We start from the raw sequence: 20060 nt of genomic DNA on the forward strand, positions 1-20060 counted from the left end.
TTACGTTTATTATGTTGAATGTGAGCCTAAACTGGATAGCCTTTCAAAGTAAAAATATTGCATGCTAGAATCCCACTGTAATTTTTGTAAAAAGTAAAGGAAAAAAAAAAAACAAGCTCAATGTGAATCAGAACTCTGGATCAATAGTGTGTTCAGCTCCAATTCCATTTCAAGTACTTTTGGAGCTCAGACTGTTTTTCTCTGTTTGTGTGGTTTCAGGGAAGGGCAGCTCTCCCTGTGCTGTCTATTAGCAATCCTGACAACATAACGAGCACACTCTGTGTGTGTGTGTGTATGTGTGTGTGTGTGTGTGTGTGTGTGTGTGTGTGTGTGTGTGTGTGTGTGTGTGTGTGTGTGTGAGTGTGTGAGTATGCACACGTAGAAACCTCAGCCGTTACTCCCTGGCGCCAGACACAATCCAAGTATATTGTTAGCTGATTGGAATTGGGCAGCCATGAAATGGAAGTCACGTTAATATTGATCCAAGTCTTTAACGGCCTGTTTTACCTCTGGGTGTCCTTGCTGCCTCATTCCAGGTGAGCCGCTCCACGCCTGACCCGGCTGCACTCTGGGGCCAAGTCTGGACAAAGATCTTTATGGTTCATTATACTGAGAGAGAAAGACACACAGAGAGAGACAGACAGAATATAGAGAGATACAAAGAGAGACATGCAGACTATGCAAGACCCTACAGAGAGGGAGCCATACTGACTATGCAGAGAGCTAGAGAGAGAGAGAGAGAGAGAAAGGAGAGAATAAGGAGAACCAGTGCAGTGCTTGGTACGGAGTTGGAACGTGGGCCAGTGCGTCCCTTGGTGCCAAACCCGTTCTGCTCGGCTGCAGGTTGTAGCACTGTAAAGTCACAGCATTAGCAGTAACAGTGGCAGTAATTTTATGGGCTCCTGAGTCAGGTCCTTTTGCTTCAATTGGATTTGTTCTTTAATAGCGCAAGGTGTCGATCCATTTCAGCACACGACAATGGCTAAAAATTGTCTTTTGGAGTTCTGAAATGATTGTATAGAAAAATGGCTGTAAAGATCTGCTGCATGCACACTGGCCCCTTCTTTTAATGTCCCAGTAGCCTGTATAGTAGCCTGTATTTATAATGGAGTTTTACTACCGGCGCCCATGCGAAGCACATGCCCTCTAATATTCCACATTTTTCCCATGGCATTCATCGTATAACAGTAATGGGTTGCAATGCATCGTATAACAGTAATGGGTTGCTGCTTTTAGAATATAAAAGAGAACCATCCCTTTAAATTTGTAGCTGAGCACCTCTGACGTCCGCATGATTTACTCTTGTGAATGTTAGGTCAGGGCTACCTCCTGCTGTGCTAACCCTAGCCTAGCTTTCGCATGTAGTCTTTATCACCAGGAATGCCGGTCCCACTGAGGCAGAAGTGCGGGAGGATGGAGAGAGGGGTGGGACGGGGAGGTGGAGGAGGGCGCGGAGGGGTGGAGAGTCGCTCGCTCTCAGTTATCCCTGGGAAGCGGAGAAAGGCTCTTTTCTGTTGGGAGTAGGGCAGGAAGGAGGAGGAGGAGGAGGGAGGGGGGGGGGGGTTGCCACTCGTTCTGATCCTTCCATACCTACGCAGGCTTAAAGTAAAACGGAGAGCTAGCCCAGGCCGTCATCATAACAGATCCGAGGGGATGAAAAGGGAGGATGGCTGGCTGTTGGCAAGGGGAGTTGCCTTCCGATACACGGCAGCCGACCCGGCAGGACCCCATCCATCTGGAACCGGGGCGGTCTGATCCAAGGGATCAGGAGGGAGACGACAGGCAGGGCTGGGGTGGGGGTGTGTGTGGGGGGGGTGGGGTGGGGGTGCGGGGTGGGAGAACCATCAGCCGTCCCGGGTTCCCCCGGATTACTAGATCAGCATTCCCAGAGTCTCTGCCTTTTCTCTCGCGCCGCAGATTGAAACTATTACAACAGCAGCGCGAGCCTGAGCGCATGATTCTGATTTCATTGCACGAGGCGTGGCCCTGGTGGTGCCGCGCAGCGGGCGGAGGAGGGAGAAGCCGACTGCAAAATGGACGCCATCGACGGGTCGTGCAGAAGAGGCGCGTCTTACGTTTCGCACTCTTACGCTTTCCCCAAATCATCAGTGGAACGAAGCCCCCGATATAACTTGGCGCACTTCCGCGTATGACACAAAACTCACACCACAACTGTTTTCCATGACTGAAATATAAAAATACAGTGAAATAAGTCAGGAGTGAAACGTTTTCTTGGGCGTATTATTTTTTTGGAGGGAGTCCAACATCGTTCATTCCAGAGTCCACCCCCCCGCCCCCCCACCTCCGCAAGTTTCATGGTAGAACAGAACATGAATATGGCTCTCACTTGGCGCTTAACAAAAAACATCACGCCATAGATCTCTTTGTGCCGTTTTTTAAAGACATAAAAACGGTGGGGGAGCAAGGGGGACTCGCTCTTTTAATACTTATGAGACCAAAAAAAGCTCACGCTCCTTGACTCCAGCATGGTCGTAAAAGTGTCGAGCTTTTGCCCTAGAGCTACCCCACCGATGCCGTGATTATATATAAAACGCAGACCCTTGGCAGTAACCTGGGGGGCTGTGGGAGCCGAGACCCTCTGCTCGCTTTTCAGCGCTTATCTGTACCACATTAGAACTTTAGAACTACCGAACGGCCACATATTTCTGCCCCTGTAGCCCCCCTGCCTGACAGCAGAGTCGGCTCCACCATAGCAACACCCCCTGAGTGGATTTATCCCTGCGGTGGAGGTAGAAAAAACATTACCATAAAAGATCACGGAAACATCTCCAAAGTTTTCCCCCCTTGTGAAGTCTGTGACATTTATTTCTATAATTGTTATACTCTTCATGAGGCTCTATATGGTGTGTATTATGTCAGTGATATAAATATACATCACAACTCTACAATATATTGTGAATAAATGTGTTATTGTACACATGATGTTAAGGAACAGCTTCACTAGTGCTCAGAATTCACAATCTAATTTGATTAGTGATCTGTCGCAACACACAATGAAAATGACTTTTCTCTCTCACATATGTATAGAGAGAGGAAAGGAGAGAGAATTTTATGCGCCAGTGGAGACCAACTGCTATTTGATTGCTATTTTCCGTTTGGCTGTTTTTACTCCAAGCCTTCGTATAATTAATTACATTATGCGGAAGAAGTCCTTGTAATCCAAGTGTGTGGAACTAGGAAGTGTTGACAGACCTCCCAGCACAGCCCTTCATTCACTTGTGTTCACAGCAAGTTACGCCAAAACTGTGCTCGAGTCATGTAATCCTATTATTGGGATTTGATTGGGTATAACCAGATGGACACAGATGATAGTGTTTTAGTTGTGATGTGTTTAGTTGTTAAAAGGTAGGATGGTAGGACAACTATCTGGGCAAACCTGGTGAATTTACAGTATAATGTTAATGTTTCTTAAAATAGGCAACACTTATCTAATCTCAGCATATACATTATATATTGGTTCTCTGCTATTCACCATAACAGGAATGCATATTTCTTTCACTGGATTTTAGATGTTGTAATAATTTTTAGCCAACAACCATCAGTCAAAAGTTAATTGTTTTGGCATATGAGTCCAACCGCCTCCTCCATGAAAATAAGTAAACAAGCAAACAGACAAAAAAAAAAATAATAACAATAACACTTGATATGTTAGGTGTTACTTTGTGTTGCAACACAGTCAATTTTGAAGCAGTTTTAATTACTGTAACTTATCACATTAAAGATTGTAAAATAGACTGAGCACAATGTGCGGATATAATGTTGTTTTAATGAAGCCCATTGACTGACCTACCAGCCGACCGAGCAGCACACCTCTTCACGAGGTCTCTGCCCTTAATGTTGACAAATAGCAAGCCATTTCACACGAGGCCCTTTGATTGGAGAGCATCCCAGAGCGCTGCCGCCCATCAGTCACGAGAGAGAACGGCTACTCCCGTCCGCGCGCGTCTCTGGGCCCTCTGCCCGCGCTCGGCCCCATCATTTATTGCTCACTCCATTTTCTCTTTTTATTTCATTATTTTCCTTTTGTGATGTTGTTCTTTCTTCACTCTTAACGGAGACTCAATTGATTCATGGACGAATGTCCCTGGCCCTGACAGGTCGTTTTCTCTGCCTTTATTGATGCGGGCCGTTTTCCCAGCCTCAAATCAGCGAGGGTTTATTTTGTCTGGTCAGGTCTCAACCGTGGCCCCCGCTACCCGCCCGGTGCTGGCCAATCAAGACCAGGCGAAAACAGAGGCTGAGATTACGGAGTGGAGCCTTATTTAGTAATGGTGGGATAATGACGACTGACTGAAATATGGTTTGGAGTTTCGCTGTGTTCGCTTTGATGTCCGAAGGCCTCTTGCCTCACTAGCCCACTTCGAGGCGCTCATTTCCGATACGCGTTCAGACTTCTTCCTCTGGGCTGATGAAAGCCCAGGTGATATGACACTGAGCAGTACACACAAAGACTCACACACTCCCTCTCAAACATGGAAATTAATCAGTACGAGTGCATACCTACACACTCATAAACATGTGTGTACACGTATTCATACATCCACAGCACGCATGTACTTACATGTACATCCAATTGCAGGCACACACACACACACACACACACACATATATATATGTGTGTGTGTGTGTATATGCAAACAACAATACTGTACATACACTCACATAAACACTAAGAAAAGATGTAGCTGGATTTCAGACTGTTATGTGACCTCTCCACATTGCATATTCCTCAGGGAGTGTTTGTGATGCACATGAAACAGTTTGCAGAGAGAGAACACGTCAAATGCACGTCAAACTCCGCCGCCACCACCCCCCTGATGTGTCGTCCTCCTCCTGTTGTTCTGTGTGTTGGCGTGTTCCGCTTTAGTTCTTCTCAGCGAAAGTGACCTTAAAGAGGAAACGATCCACATGGACGTCTCCTTGTTGCGCGAGCGCAATGGCGTGTGGCAGCCCTTCCTGGGGATTGTGGGTAATTAAAGCTGATGAATTCTTCTCAGAGAATATTTCTTTTTTCTCTCTTCTTCCCTCTCTCTCTCGCTCTCTCTCTCTCTCTCTACACTTTTCTGTCTCTTTCTCTTTGGAACGGTGGCTACACCCTTTCCAGTCATTTTTCATTTGGCTTGGGTTCTGGCGAATGATGAGCTTTCGTCGGTCGCCGCAGTCTCCCTAATTGTACTGTCTGTTCAATCTCATTCTCATCTGCACACAGTGGAAAACGGCTTCCGCTATGCTTAATAGGCTGTGAGCTGAGGACAGATTCGCAACCCTTTGTTGTGGGCGCTTCTAAAGGAGGAAAAAGCCAATGATGAAATGTTTCATCAGGAGGCCCTTGTACAATAAACAAAAGGCTAAAAAGATTTTTTGTGATGTCTGCGATCGGAAACGAGCACTCAAGTGCTTGTGTGTTTGCAGTTATGACTTCTGACACAAATGCTTATGGAGTAAAATGTGGAGTCAGACGCTATGACAGTATGTTGTGGGTTGGTGTCAGACTGCATGAAAGGAGGCTCAGATGCCCAATCACATGCATTTTATGGCTGGATATTGCCTATTCGAGGCTACACGCGATGCTAAACACAGATTAGCATTTGATACTTCTGTCACAAGGCCTTTCTCAGTCTGCCTTAAACGTGGTACACATGGCACATGAAGTTGAGGCAACCAGTCGAAGTTAATGACTGGTTTCTGAACAGTGTCATGTGACATTGTTATTTAAGGCTGTGGCAGGCTTGACCATCAAACCACTTTGTAAACAATTAAACTGACAATGAGATATGACAGAGCCTTTAGCCATACCTCCGTCCATTGTTTCGTAAACCGAAACATGCTTTACTTTTAATTTGTCACATAAACATAACACCAAGCTCATAATGTACTTGTGAAGGCTCCATAGCCACACACTAGGATAATTATAAGTCATGGTGTTGACAATATGATGACATTTGAAGAAAAATCTGTTTACCAGAATAGAAAAAACAATCTGTTTCATTAGAGATTATTTTTTCCCACAATAGGTGGGAACTTAAAATAGTGATGTATTGGCCCCGGCCGTGGCCTGAGTGGATGGGGCACTTGCACCGTACGCTGGTGACCCAGGTTCGATTCCCGCCCCGTGGTCCTTTTCGGATCCCACCCCCACTCTCTCTCCCACTTACTTCCTGTCATTCTCCACGGTCTGATTAAAGGCATAACCCCCCCCCCCCCCGCCAAAAGATATAGGCTACTTATAAAAAAAAAATAGTGATGAATTTACATCATGCTAACTAGATAAAACACATTGAAATTGATAGTCAGAAAATTCTCAAATTGCCACAATTCAGAAAATTACAGAAAATTAATACATGTATGACAGTGTACACCTCAATATTGTTACTCAGGGATTTAAAAAATCCCAACAATATCCATTCATCATCCAAGCATTATCCCATTTAATTTTCCTCTATAAACACACCAGGCATGATTGTCCTCATCTGTGCTTGTCTCCCCCTGCAGGCTCGGAGGAGGATGAGGGGGTGAAGGCCAAGAAGGGCTTCCGCAGCCAAGCTGTGGTGAGCCAGAACCAAGAGACGGAGCTCATGCTAGAGGGAGACGACGATGCCGTCAGCCTACTGCAGGAGAAGGAGATCGACAACCTGGCAGGTATGACAGAGGGTGCAGTAACGAACGGGAGAGGAGAAGACGAAAAGGGTAAAGGGTTAGGTGAAATGGAGAGAAGGATAAAACATGAGTGTGAAAGAGGGAGGGGAGTGAGGGGGTGGGGAGGTTCCAACAGAGGGAGGGAGGAGAGGTGAATTGGTGAAGATGTGGGGAAGAGTGGGGAAACATAAAACGTGAATAATGAATAATGGATAATGTAAGGAGGGAAAGAGTAAAGTGAGTGAGTGAGGGGGCATGAGTGAATGAGGAAGTTAGTAAGTGAGAGTGGGTGAGGTGAAAGAGTTACAGAGTGAGCGAGTGAGTGAAGTGGGGAAGACGGAGAGCAGGGACTGAAGAAGTGGTCAAGAGTTCAACGGAGAGACGAAGGAATGGCTGCAAGCCTGCATCTGTTTGTTCTCATTTGTCTGGCACTAGTCATTCAGTAAGCACGCACCTTATCCTCTCGACCAGCGCCTCAGTCAGCCAGCACGTACCTCAGCGCCTCACTCAGGGCCTCCACTGTTGCTCTGGCAATATCAACCCATTTCTGCATCACGTACCACAGCTCTTAGACTTAAAGAACGCAGCACTCTTTTCAAGCGCTTTCCCATTACTGTTTGTTTCTTACCATCCCCCAATTTCTTGCACGTAACAAAGAATGAGCCAATATAGTTTGGTAAGAATATGTTAACTTTCTGATTGCTCTTGATTAATGTGCTTTTGATAAAAATTAAAAAAAATAGCTAAAAGAAATTAGTTAAATACAGATCCAGATGCTAAGGAACAGTGCAAGTAAATATTTTGAGGTCACTTTGGGACTTGAGAGTGCAATAGATCCCCAGAGAGGGGATGTCTCATGAGGCAGGTGGCCAGCCAGGTCAGATCTGTAAATTTGTGTTTGTGCTTGAGGGAGTATTTGGCAGGCAGCGTTGTTCTGGAAAGCATCCTCACAAGTGTGCCGATGTCACTTCCCTTGAAAAGTCCCTCTGATATTTATTTGTCTGTCTTCCGTCTGTGTATATTGTCTGGATATTTCATGGATGTTTTTTTTTCTTTTAGCTCGTTTTCGTCCCCGGGTGATTATCTCCAGAGGCAAGTTGTGTGCGTGCGTTTCAAGTAAAACTAACACCAGAAAGATCAATCGGGAAATGTTTAAAAGGAGAATAAAAAAGCTTCTAAAATCAACCCACACAGTAACATGAAAAAGCTCTTTTAAATAAAAACAGACACACCCCTCCCTGCCACCTCTTCTGCTTCTAATACATGACATGATTTGAACTCAAACCTAATCTTGATCAGTTTTCCTTTGTCCCCTTCTCTATGTGCTTCACATTGGTACCATTTGCCAACAAAATGGACTGTTTCCTCCTTTCCTCATCTAAAAGGCTTTACAGAGAAACAGGAAATGGGCTTGGGGTTCGTAAATATGGCAACAAGCAGCTCAATGACATGACGTCTGCACAAGGACATGATAAATCACCATTAAGTGAGACATTTAATATTTGAGGGTTTTTTTCTCTCTCTCTGTTTCCCTTTGTGAGCTTTGGAGCTCTGTTAGCTGAGCATGGTCTGGCCCGAGCCGCCTTCAGCACAGGCCAGGCAGCAGCCACACTTGGTTGTTTTTCCATCTGGTCCTTCGAGTCAGAGTGGTGGGGGTTGGGGAGGGTGAGAGGTTCACTGAACATCTGATTAATACCATTATTATAATGACTCCAGGCCTAGCTCATGCTGTTGTGCTTCATGCAGAAAACAGGCAATAGGTCATTTGCCTCAGTGGATCTGATCTAAAAGTTTCACATTCACACCACTGTCTCTAAAAATAAGTATTTATTTTAATGATCTAATTTCTGGTTTTACACCAATACCGGATATCTGTCCTTATGACCGAAGGTGGTAGCTGGATGATAAGCTGCCAGTATGGAGCATGTTCCAAGCCTCCTCGTGTTTTTATGGCAACACGGCGAGGGTCTTTGTGCCAAAGTATAGAGTCAGGAGAGAGGGCAGCTTTGTGTGTAATTGCCTCCGTCTCAGTGGAGAAAGTTAGCCATAGTTCACGGCTCCTGCAGACACACATCGAGACATGCTCTTCTGCATGCATCACCAGCTTGCCAATTACAAACAATCAGTGTCTGGGAGGAGGTGGGGGAAAAAGTTGAAAAAAGGAAAGGAAAACAGATTTATTTTTTTTTAAAGAAAAAAATGGTACCAAAGAAAACAATACAAAAGAAAAACAAAAAAGAAAACATAGGCTGAGGGTTGATGTTGAAATAGGGTTTTACTGTAATACAATTGCAGATCCTGGCAAGAGCCATAAATTCCTGAAGCAGTTGCTGTGTTCCAATCTCAAGGATTATGAGGCAGCAAATGGACTGAAGTGCTATTTGGTTGCCGAAGCCCCTTTGTCACAGTGAGAAGTAGCTAACATAGTATTCCATTTTTTCCCCTCCCTCCTTAGGACTCAGGAGTATTTCTGTGTTCCTTTCTGGGCCTCTTCCAGTAAACAGCAGAAGGCATAAACTCAATAGCTGTCCTCGGGGAATACTTCTGCATACTTGAGAGCCTGAGAGCATAGTCTCCTGTACCGTACCCTAAAATCTATACAGTGCTAAGTAGGTGTTGGGAGCCCGGTATTTGTTCTTTTTTGCTGGTGCACTGCAGCAATTTTAAAAAGTTAAAGTATATTCTTTATGCAGTTACGTGCTGACCTGTAAGGTGTTTTATCGCCTACAATTTTAAAACAACCCAAGAAAGTCATTGTATGATGTTATATATCTTTTGGGTACAAAAATAGCCTAAGCCTTTTTTTGTTTTTGTTTGTTTGGTACACTCTTACCATGAATACCCTCCTAGCATTTAGCACCCAACCACCACTGCTGTGATGTCTATGTCTCAACCAGCATTGCCTGTAATTAGAATATCATTAAAGAGGTTCTTCTCACGAATGCTGCCTCTTCAAGCCCTTTGGGTGACACAGAGATTGACAGCTGGGTGGGCATAGGGGCTGTAAGCAGCCAGGACCCTGTGAGAGCCGTGGCAGCAGGGATGATAATGACGATTAGCCTCCTTACTCTCCCTAGCAGGCTAGCTGTGGGCTCCTCCTACATGGTTAGGACTGTTTGCACACAGCCAGGTCGTTGTGTCTGTCACACACAGATTGCCCACAAAGAACAGAGACGAGGGAAAGAGAGAGAGAGAGAGAGAGAGGGAGAGAAAGAGAGAGCGCTGAAAGGGTTCATGAGTATACATCAAGAGATGTCTCAGAATATGAGTAGAGCACTCCTGTTTCTGTTAGCTGTCTGTGTTTCCTGTGGTGTTTGTATTGTGCTTTGGAGGGTTATGTCACATGATTGGTCATGCATACACACACGCGCACATACACATGTACATGTACATGCACACACAGAGAGAGAGAGAGAGAAAGAGAAAGTGATCAAAGTAGATCATGCTGTTTAGTGATGAGCTTGGCCAGAGCTGCCTTGTAAAGTACATTCTCACTGTGCTTTTAGGCAAATACTCATTGTTATTGGTGCTATATAAACAAACACAATTGAACTGGATTAAAAAACCATTCGTATAGGGCTAGATAAAATTACACAATCTGTCCAAAATACCTTGCATATGTGTGCTAGTCTGACCTGTGCATGGTTGAATACCATACCTGATCAAGCATATTTAGCCCACATTGGTTTATGGTTTACAGATGGTTTATGGTTTATTATGTATGGTTTACAGATACAATATGCACAGGGGATTTTTTTTACTTATTTTTAATGATGATTAGAGATTCATTTAGTTCACAAAAATATTCAGATTAAATATTGGTGGCGGATTGTAAAGAATCAAGTCTTCCTCAGACAACACTAAAGCATAGAGTGATATTTTTTATGTTTATTTGTCATATTTTTGTTTTACCAAATGAACCCTCTGAAATGTGAAATTTAAATAATTTAAAATAATGGATATTGCTTTGGGAGGACATTGTGCATCTGTTTTAAGTACAAATTGGTGATAAATAAATGATGAATAAATGCATACTTGCCCTGTAAAGATAAATAAATAGACCATGGACTGTTTAAAATCATAGTGAATTTCTACTGCTATATGAGTAGGTCTATCCCTATTTATTTTACATTTCCATTAGTTTGTTTTTTGCCTAGCCAGCCCACAAGCGTAGGCTACAGTGTGAATTAACACAAAGCGAAACAAATGCTGTCTTTTTAATTATGAACGTTCCCGGCATGCTCCTCTCTGCTGTAACGCTGCACACGCAGTGACATCACCGAGGAAACGGCGCGCAGGGACCCAGCCCCGTTTAGCAGCTGACGTCAGTCTCTAGAGCTGCCCCTGTATAGCGAGGAGGATTTACCGAATACGACTGGCGGTGGCACCTGTTTCAGTTTAGCAGAATAATCTGCACAAGCCCCCACAAACGCCCTGAATCTGTTCCTCTCGAGAGGTGCATGCTCCACCGATTTGTGTAACATTCAGAGTCAGAGATAGTAGTCTAAAATGTCTAAACAGTTCATAAAAATAATAATCTTAGTTTAGTTTAGTTTTTAGATTTAGTTTTTATGTTATCTTTAAAATACTTAATAATAATAATAATAATAATAATAATAATAATAATAATAATAATAATAATAACAATACCAATTATATCTTAATCAATGTGATTTGATTTAGTGACCAATTGGATAAATACATTTACCTAGGTTAGGCTGATATTTGGATTAAAGCCGACCTATAATCCTGAACATGCAGTGGTGTAACAGTGTTTTTTTCATGAGATTATACTGCCTGATATGTTAACCCCAAAGTATTTTATTATGTCCTATGTAAATATTTTAAAGATACATCCTAATTATGAGGAGATCCCTTTAGGGATTATAGCCTAATCCTCTCTCTCTCTCTCTCTCTCTCTCTCTCTCTCTCTCTCTGTCACACACACACACACACACACACACACATGCCTGGAGTGGATTAATGCAGTATTGTCTCTTTCTGTTCCAAGTGTCCCTCCAGGCCACAACACAATCGCTTCTGCTCCCAGGCACCGTGTTATGCTACACGGGAGGGAACTGCCATAATTGACTGTTTAAGCGCATCTTGTAAGAGATATGCCTAAAAGTCGCATTAACCCGCTTTCGGAATCACGGTCGAGGTATAGCATTAGAATTGTTATGAAAGATAGCCGCGTTGGACTGCTCTAAGGACTTAAAATTATAGCATACATTTCATGCAGGCTGTCGATGTAGGCCTATACAACAAATATGAGAACGCTATGAAAACATCTCCTTTTTCTTCACGCTTTTTGACGCTAGATTTTATGAGGGGCTCGTATAGGCCTGGCGTCTTCATCTTATTTTTTCGTGCGAGTTTTATTTTAAAAGGAATTCATCGAGGTATTTTGTTGACCATAATATTGTCAAGCAAAAATGCTGCTTGCTAAAGCATGCAATATGCGGGTTTCTTATTTAACCGATGTGTTGAAAATGAAAAACATTATTGTACTACACGCGGATGCTCAACATTTTCTCCCAGATAAGATCTAGTGCAATTCAGACTGAATTACAGGGAATAGAGCCGGATAGAGGTTTGTGTTTCTAACGGCGGACTGCATGCGCTGTGAAGGAGCGCCCAGGGAATTGAAACTAAAATCCACTTGTAATCTTGCAACAGTATCGGACATAATTGGCTGAGGAACCAAGATTAAGATTGATGAGACATTAAAGTGGCTCTTTGGAGTTCACGGGATCGATAAATAGCCCCCATTTCAAGAGCTCGCCTTCCGTGCACGGACAGCTCGGGGTCCTCTGGCGCTACGGGGACCTGCATTGCCGTGTGGCCTACCTAAATCAAAAGATGGAGAATCAAACGATTCTGAAGAGGGAGTGGGGGGCTTTATAGGTATAGAGAAAGATGGGCGGAGAATAGACTGAGCCTTTGCATGTGACCACAATCAGCTGATCGACGATTTAAAATATATTCGGGACCATTTAGAATTGTGTCAGTTTCCGTATTGATGCAGCGTATAAACGATTTTTTTGATCACATAGGAGAAAGAATCACCTTAAATCTTTTCTAAATACGTCTACACATGCTATTATCGATATTTATACATTGTGTTAATTGAGAACAAAATAGATGCCATATCTTGCCATAATTATAATCTAATATATAGGCCTAATGTAAAAACGCGTATCTATCATGTTATTTTCATTTGGTCACAGACCGTTACATTTTAGCATGCTTGAAAACCCAAGTTTCACAGTTTCATTGTAACATTTTCAATCCTTTTGCCTCAAAATGGAAGAACCCCTCCTTGTCACATTTGATCTAGGCAGTTACAAACATCCCCATATCGCCGTGCGCCATTATAGTCAATAAAATAAAACAAGATGATCATCTCCTTTTAAAATGGACGAATCATAGCCAAAATCTTTAATAAAATGCTGGCCTATATTCAGTCCAATATGACTTGGAATAAAACCAACTGATTTATTTCTTAATTAATCAGTAGATCTTCACATTTCCTATTCGATTTGTTTAGGCCTGAACGTCGCCAATTTGCTGCGCTTCGGTCCTGCAGAGGCCTCACTGCCCTGTTTCCTCTCGTGCAGGCCCTGTGGTCCTCAGCACCCCTGCTCAACTCGTTGCCCCGGTGATAGTGGCTCGAGGGACGCTTTCCATCACCACCACTGAGATCTATTTTGAAGTCGACGAGGATGACACCGCCTTCAAACGGATCGACTCCAAAGTAAGTCGCTTGCTATGTCTGTGTGATATTCTTGTCGATAATGCTATCTTTATCAATGGCCTAACCCCAGTTATTTCATGGCATAATTTGTTTTAAAAAATTGCAAATAGGCATATGAGAGGATCAGACTGCGATAAGCCTATCAGTTTATACAAGACATGACCCATAATCATTTTTGCACTGATATGTAGTCTAACCACCAAAAATCGTTGCAGGAAAACTACAATAATTCCACGGTAGCTGGTAGGTCCATCAGACACGTTTGTTCAGTCACACTAAAGACTAGGCTTACATTAGATAGGCAACACCGTGGCATGGCCTCTGTCATTGTTAGCACGTTACAGGGCTGTAGCCTCCAGCATCCCCTCTACCCAACAGAGCCTGTGGCCTAATACATAGGCCTACGTGAGAAAAGAAATCAGACTAGACCAGGCTAAAGAAATTCGATGCACATCAAAAAATTGGAACCCTTCTTCATAACATTTACAAACGAGATGAGAATCTATTACACAATATACTGTGTCAAACATCGTAATGCTCCATGTGGAATTTGGCTCGTTTAGAATAAATAGGCCTAGTAATGAATAGGCATATTTGGCCCTCCTTGTTGGCTATCTAGCCTATAGGCTACATCATCAGTCTTACTGTGGTCATAATATCCTTACTGTAAAATAAATGCTGCTCTGGCCCTAAACCAAATGGTCATATTAATCCGTGTACTTAGTGTGATTTTAGTTCACAGTTAAATGTTTTATTGGCAGTTCCATTGCTGATGATGGAGACTGTCTGTGTCATGCAAAACACCTGTGCGCTGATTCGTTATTATTGTTTGGCTACGGTCTAGGCTATGCTGCTCTGAATGTATTGACAATTTGGAGAATTTGGTCTTCCGCAGACCTAGGCCTAGTCTACTGTAAACAAGCCTGTTGGTAAACATAAATATAACATTTCACGAACCATAATTGGGACACAAATATGACTCAGTTTTTATTTACTCTTTAAATAAATTCAGAGACAGAAATAAAAAAATCAAATCACAAAAAAATTATATTCCAGTGTATTTTAAGTGCATTTCTCAGATATCTTTTTATATATATTTCCTTATTTTCAGCTTTAACCATGTAGACAAAGTATAAACAAAATGGTCAGATATAGATTAAATAATGATTCAAGTATATTTATGGAATGTTTCAATTGAACAAATACGTACCATCAAAATGTAAGCTAAAATAAAATAAAAAATAAGAAACGTTCCACGTACATTGATAAACTAGCACTGATGCATTACTAAATTGTTTTCTGTATGGGGGGAAGGGGGGATCAGGCGTTATCCTTAAACAGGTGGAACTGAACTCTATTTTTACGTGTCACAGAACAACATTCACAATTTTTTTCAGACCACTGGAATCACAATCTATGAATGTATGTTGCCTATTTACAGTATAAAAATGTACAGTTAAGGTTTTATCAAGGCTCATTACGGGCTTTATTTAAAGCATTTAAGCAGAAACCGTTAGATGGGCACGGGTAGAAGAAAATAACACTAACATATTAGCCTCCAAATTTGATTGTTGATGCATTTCTGTGGCCAAATGATGACATCACAAATTATAAGTTCATGACAGTAATTTCTTGGCATGAAAACTATTTTAGACAACGTATCTGAAATAATTGTTCATGAAGTAGGCCAATAGATGCACACATAAGACTGTGGATATGTCTGAACAGCAATGGTCATTCTGTTCTGTAGTTCGTAATAAACTTCGTCTAGGCCTTTGGACTAGCGAATAGTCCACATATAGTGCACATTTTGTACAAACATGTTATGATTTTACCTCAGAGTTTCTCCAAGCTTTTAGGATTGGTTAGAATTTCTCTTGCCAGTCGCCAAGTCTGTTTGGCCGCGTTTTCCAGGGCGGAATGCGGTTTTCCTTGAAAAAGGTCTAAGTTAGGTAGAAAATAATGGGGACATCTCCTGCACTGCAAACACGAAATAAGTTGCAATAAAATTCCGTTAAGTCGATCCCCTAGACAGTTTTCGTCCCAGTCCGACTCCCGGGGATGCTTTTCACACTCGTAGGAGACCAAAGTTTTCATGTGGTAGTTGTTGAGCGGCGTCCCCGGGAGTTCAAGGTGACGGTCACGCAGTGTTTTCAGAACCGACAGACATTTCTTCCTACATCCTCCCAAAAGGAGGCGGTTTTCGGCCTCTGCGAACTGCAAGACCCAGGCGTCACTTTCAGCCGAGCTCTGCTTACCGTTTAACGAGTAGCATTCCTTAGATAGGAGGTTGAAACCTTCGGCTTTTACCTCTGCGACCCGGTTGGGACCCGGCCAAGGGATGTGGGGCAGAGGCCAATGAGCCGCGCTGCGTGGCCATATACCAGTGCATTTGAAAGCCGGGGTAATCTGGACCACGTATCTGTCTCTAATGCGTAACTTCACCTCACTCGTGTCTGCGACCATTTTGACCACATCTCTGTAACTGCACTTATCAACGGCCTGGGCCACGAGCGTTTGAAACCGGGAGCGGATCTTGCGTGCTGAGAGGTAACCGGACGCGGTGATGAACTCGACCCACAGAGACATGCTCCTCTTGCGGCCGTCACTGAGCTTTAGCACGGCGCAGCCCGGAAGGGAGCCGTCGTCTACGAAGTTGAACACTCCCATCTGATTTAGATAGAGGACCACTTCGAACTCTGTCGGAGATATCACCTCCAGACCCTCGAAACGGTTATCCATTTCGCTCAGGGAGCTGATGAACCTCGGCTCCTGAACCTCCACCTCCTTCAGGACATCCGACACCACCTTGCACACCTCTCGGATGGTCTTGGAGATAGCTGCCTTGCGAGACTGGCATTTCTCGTTGTAATATTTGTTGAGATGGTATACCAGTTTAGCTTGGGCTGCTATCATATTTGGGCAGAGATCCGGATTGTATACCGGAGTCTCGCAGTAACCCGAGGGATCCAACGCGGCTGTTTGTACGGGAGCCAATTTTAGAGAAGAAAGAAAACTATTAAGAGAAAAAAATCTGTATATTTATTGTAAAATAACAAACAAGCTTGTTATTTGTGCTCGGGGCACATGCGCAATGAGGTCACCGAATTAAATCATCAGCCTTCCGAATGCCAGTGCACCAAAAGAAAGTCTTTCAATTCGTTGTTTTTCAGCGAGTTGCAATCAAAAGTCCATCACACCAGCGAGGTCTGTAGTCGGACAGTTGCATGCGCTTTCTCTCAGTAGTCTAAACAGCTTGTCCCGTTGTCTGTGTTTTCTGTAATCACGGCTCCCAGATTTTGATAAGGATAAAAAAAGTGCACGGTGCCTTTTTGGAGTGTGTTGGCGGTAGCGTCTTCCAGTGTGGCTGTGTTTTAGAGCACCGGACGCACTCCTGTGAAAATATAAAGGGAGGGATCCAGGCGCAACCGTCCAATCAACGCTCGATGCGTCATCGCTTTTACTTGATCGACGACAAATTAATCCTGGGTTTTTATACACAACTAAATCTAAAGGTATATCGGCAGCGACTGGCGAGTGGACGGGAAATACACCGACATTGAGGAGACATAAGAAAAACAGCGTCTGAATTCTTGCAGCCTTTTGTTTTGGCACAATTTCGGATTATTCCCCCACGATTTAATAACTCGTATTTTTTTACCTGAAGGTAATCGGTAGTATATCTGAAGAATATTTAGAATAATAATATAAAATATAAGCTTAGTTTAGCATAAATGCGTGTAGACAACTGGCTTTTCTGCTTAGACTACTGCAATATTTCTTATTCATATTTTATTTTATTCACTCAACCTTCAGCCATCAGCAGCGTTAAAATTGGTCTTGGTATTCTGTGTTGTTTAATAGGCTACTGCTTTAAAAAGCCGTACTTTCAGTTAGGTCACGTCTGTCTTTTAGGAACGTTGCTATATTTATTAATTTAGTAAGCATAATTTAGTAGTTTAGTGTGCATAATTTATACGTTTTTATTATTTAGATTTACCAGTAATGCCACTGGATTTACTTGCTACACCTTATAATTCAGGATAGGGTAAATTGACGTCTTGAAGAATTCCATGTCATCAAAATTGTCTTGATTGACTAAAGCCTTCAATGACTACTTTGATTATCGAAATAATCTTATGCTATTAGTCATATGTTAAGTGGTTTTCGTTTACATTAATTTAATGGAAATAATGAAAGCATCTGATAACTGCATATTCTGGTATTTAGTTTTTTCGACCTTATCATTTTAAAAAGCGTTGTAATGACTGTATGTTTTTTGTATGTTAATAAACACGCATAGTACTGAAGAAAAGATGTTTTACTTGTTGCATAAATGTAGGCCTATTATGGATTTAATTAAATTCTCACAGTCGCTCACGTATTTGGGAATACTTAATATCTCTCGCTTGAACCTTAATCGTGAAACTCAGGTTTTCGTTGATTTTTACAAATCTTGCTATTCCACCTCTACTTTATTCTCTTGCCTTTTCATTTTTAAATATTAAAAATATATTCACACAAATGTTGTGCAACTGAGGCAAGTCATGGCCCTGACAACGACGGAAAAGTCATAATTCATTTAATGTGTTTTCAAAGGGCTAAAGGCAGTCATTGAAAATGGACAGTTTTACACCCATACTCTGACCTCTCATCGCTACTTAACATGAGCAAGACAGGAGAGAGCCAGGTGTTTTTTAGCTATGTCTACAGTTACCCTTACATTTCTAATTGAAATGATCTATAGGCCTACTTTAAATATGATTGTGATGTTTTTTCTTTTCTTATTGTTGACTTGATAAATGTTACCTGTTGGAAGAGCAGCTATGTATGGTTCACAGAGTTATTAAATGTATGGATGGTGGAGAGGGTCCTGTGTGTGAGAGTGTGTGTGTGTGTGTGTGTGTATGTGTGTATGTTTAGGGTAAAAGGGGGGTGGGTGATGGTGATCGTGGTGTATGCATCCGTTGTGTTGACATGGATACAAAGGAAACCATGGGTGTGATAATAGAACTGAAGACAACAGATCAATGTTAAGCAGCTGAAGTGTGACTGGATGCGCTGCCGTGCCCTCTCCGATTCTGATTCTGCTGCTGCTGCTGCTGTGTGCCACTGTCTCTGCTCTGCTCTGCTCTCCAACACAGGGCTCCACCATGTCTCCAGAGAATCCCCACACATAAACCACTTTCACTCCTTCCGCTTTCCCCCTTCACTGCACCTTTTGCAAACACATAGATCAACATGGCCATATCGCTCATCATTGTAGTCTAGGTACCGAGATGAATTAGGTTAGATTTCTGTAAAATCCAACGTCGTATGCGCCTATTTATTTCTTTATTTTATTTTTCTGTTGGGTGATAGATGGAGATGGTCATGTGGCTTGGCACTTACTTTCGCCACTGTTTCTTTTCCCAGTCATGCAACATCGATCTCATAAATGGAAATATACTCACAGGCTGCTAATACATCAGGCTGAAAATATTAGCATATTTTGTTGATATGTTGGAAGGGTTTATTTTTTTTTATGAAATTGTAACTGTAAAAAGGTTCTCAAATACTGAACCGGTTCCGATTTCAGTAAAATTATCACTGATGCTTGCTTCTGTGATCATGATTTACACTTGATTTCACTTCTGCCTCTATGAACAAGGGAAGCAAAACTTAAGGTGGGAGATATAACTGTTTCACTGCAGACTAAAGCTTTTAGGGAGATATTATCACAGTATTTTTTTCTCCTCCTTCACAGTTCAACGTTAGTCACGCTATGTTTTAGAAAACACATCAGCATTGGAGTATGTTTGAAAAGCTAGCTGGACTAGGTTTATTCAGAAAGATCGAAAGCAAAACCATGCATACCTGTGTTCTCTCTCCCTCTCTCTCTCTCTCTCTCTCTCTCTCTCTCTCTCTCTCTCTCCCTCTCTCCCTTTATCTCTATCTCTATCTTGCTCTCGAGCTCAGCAGGTACTTGTCTTTATTAGAAGCAGACCCACACTTGCTTTTCGGTGTCCCGCTCTGATAAATCCTAAGCTTTTTGCACCTTGGCCAGTGCCAGGGTTGGCAGTGTGTGTGTGTGTGTGTGTGTGTGTGTGTGTGTGTGTGTGTGTGTGTGTGTGTGTGTGTGTGTGTGTGTGTACCCAGGCCTCAGCACTGTCCCCGGGAGTCAGAGGCAGGGTGAGGATTATCTGGCCCTAATCTAGAGCATCTGCCCAGGGTCGAGGCTTCTCTTCAGGAGCTTAGTTTAGTTAACCTGCTCCTGAGTGGGACAGGCCACGACGCCACCACTCGGTCGTAGTAAACCAGCCAGTGTGCCAAACTCTAGGGAACTAAATGAGAGTCCTGAGGAGGGACTTTGCATCAAACAGATTGAAATTAAATTAATTAAATAAATAGATTTGACATTACTGTACCAGAGTGATTGTGTACTGTGCTCTGGCCAAAATTGCACACATAGTTCTTTCCCTTTTAATATTTTTTATTAAGTCTGCAATTATTATTATTAGTAAGGGCAATATTATGACGAAACATGTTATTTTAATAATCATGAAAAATGCAATAGTAGACTCAGCACCAACATGCTGAATATAATATGTATTTAATGGACTATATGAATACATTATAGATACAGTATGTACTTCTAAAGAAATCG

The 20060-nt window shown here is 42.6% G+C and overlaps 2 protein-coding genes across 2 annotated transcripts in view; one reads left to right on the top strand and one right to left on the bottom strand.

The window, feature by feature from the left end:
- The window catches only part of LOC143121337 (neurobeachin-like), a 280660-nt gene that overhangs the window by 183382 nt on the left and 77218 nt on the right, over positions 1-20060 (top strand). The window contains exons 40-41 of the mRNA XM_076281696.1: positions 6514-6660; positions 13278-13414. Coding sequence (XP_076137811.1) covers positions 6514-6660; positions 13278-13414 — 284 coding nt within the window. The remainder of the gene's footprint in view (positions 1-6513; positions 6661-13277; positions 13415-20060) is intronic.
- mab21l1 (mab-21-like 1) lies at positions 14395-16790 on the bottom strand. Its single transcript, XM_076282380.1, has one exon. The coding sequence runs from the start codon at positions 16328-16330 to the stop codon at positions 15251-15253; it is 1080 nt and encodes a 359-aa protein (XP_076138495.1). The 5' UTR covers positions 16331-16790; the 3' UTR covers positions 14395-15250.

This window comes from Alosa pseudoharengus, unplaced genomic scaffold (genome assembly GCF_046254945.1).
Source record: "Alosa pseudoharengus isolate Yale_2024_CS ecotype anadromous, Long Island Sound unplaced genomic scaffold, YU_APseudo_1.1 YU_APseudo_1.1_scf_13, whole genome shotgun sequence".
Taxonomy (NCBI): Eukaryota; Metazoa; Chordata; class Actinopteri; order Clupeiformes; family Clupeidae; genus Alosa; species Alosa pseudoharengus.

Coding starts and splice junctions, on each gene's coding strand:
- mab21l1 (XM_076282380.1), bottom strand. CDS start 16,330: ATGATAGCAGCCCAAGCTAAACTGGTATACCATCTCAACAAATATTAC.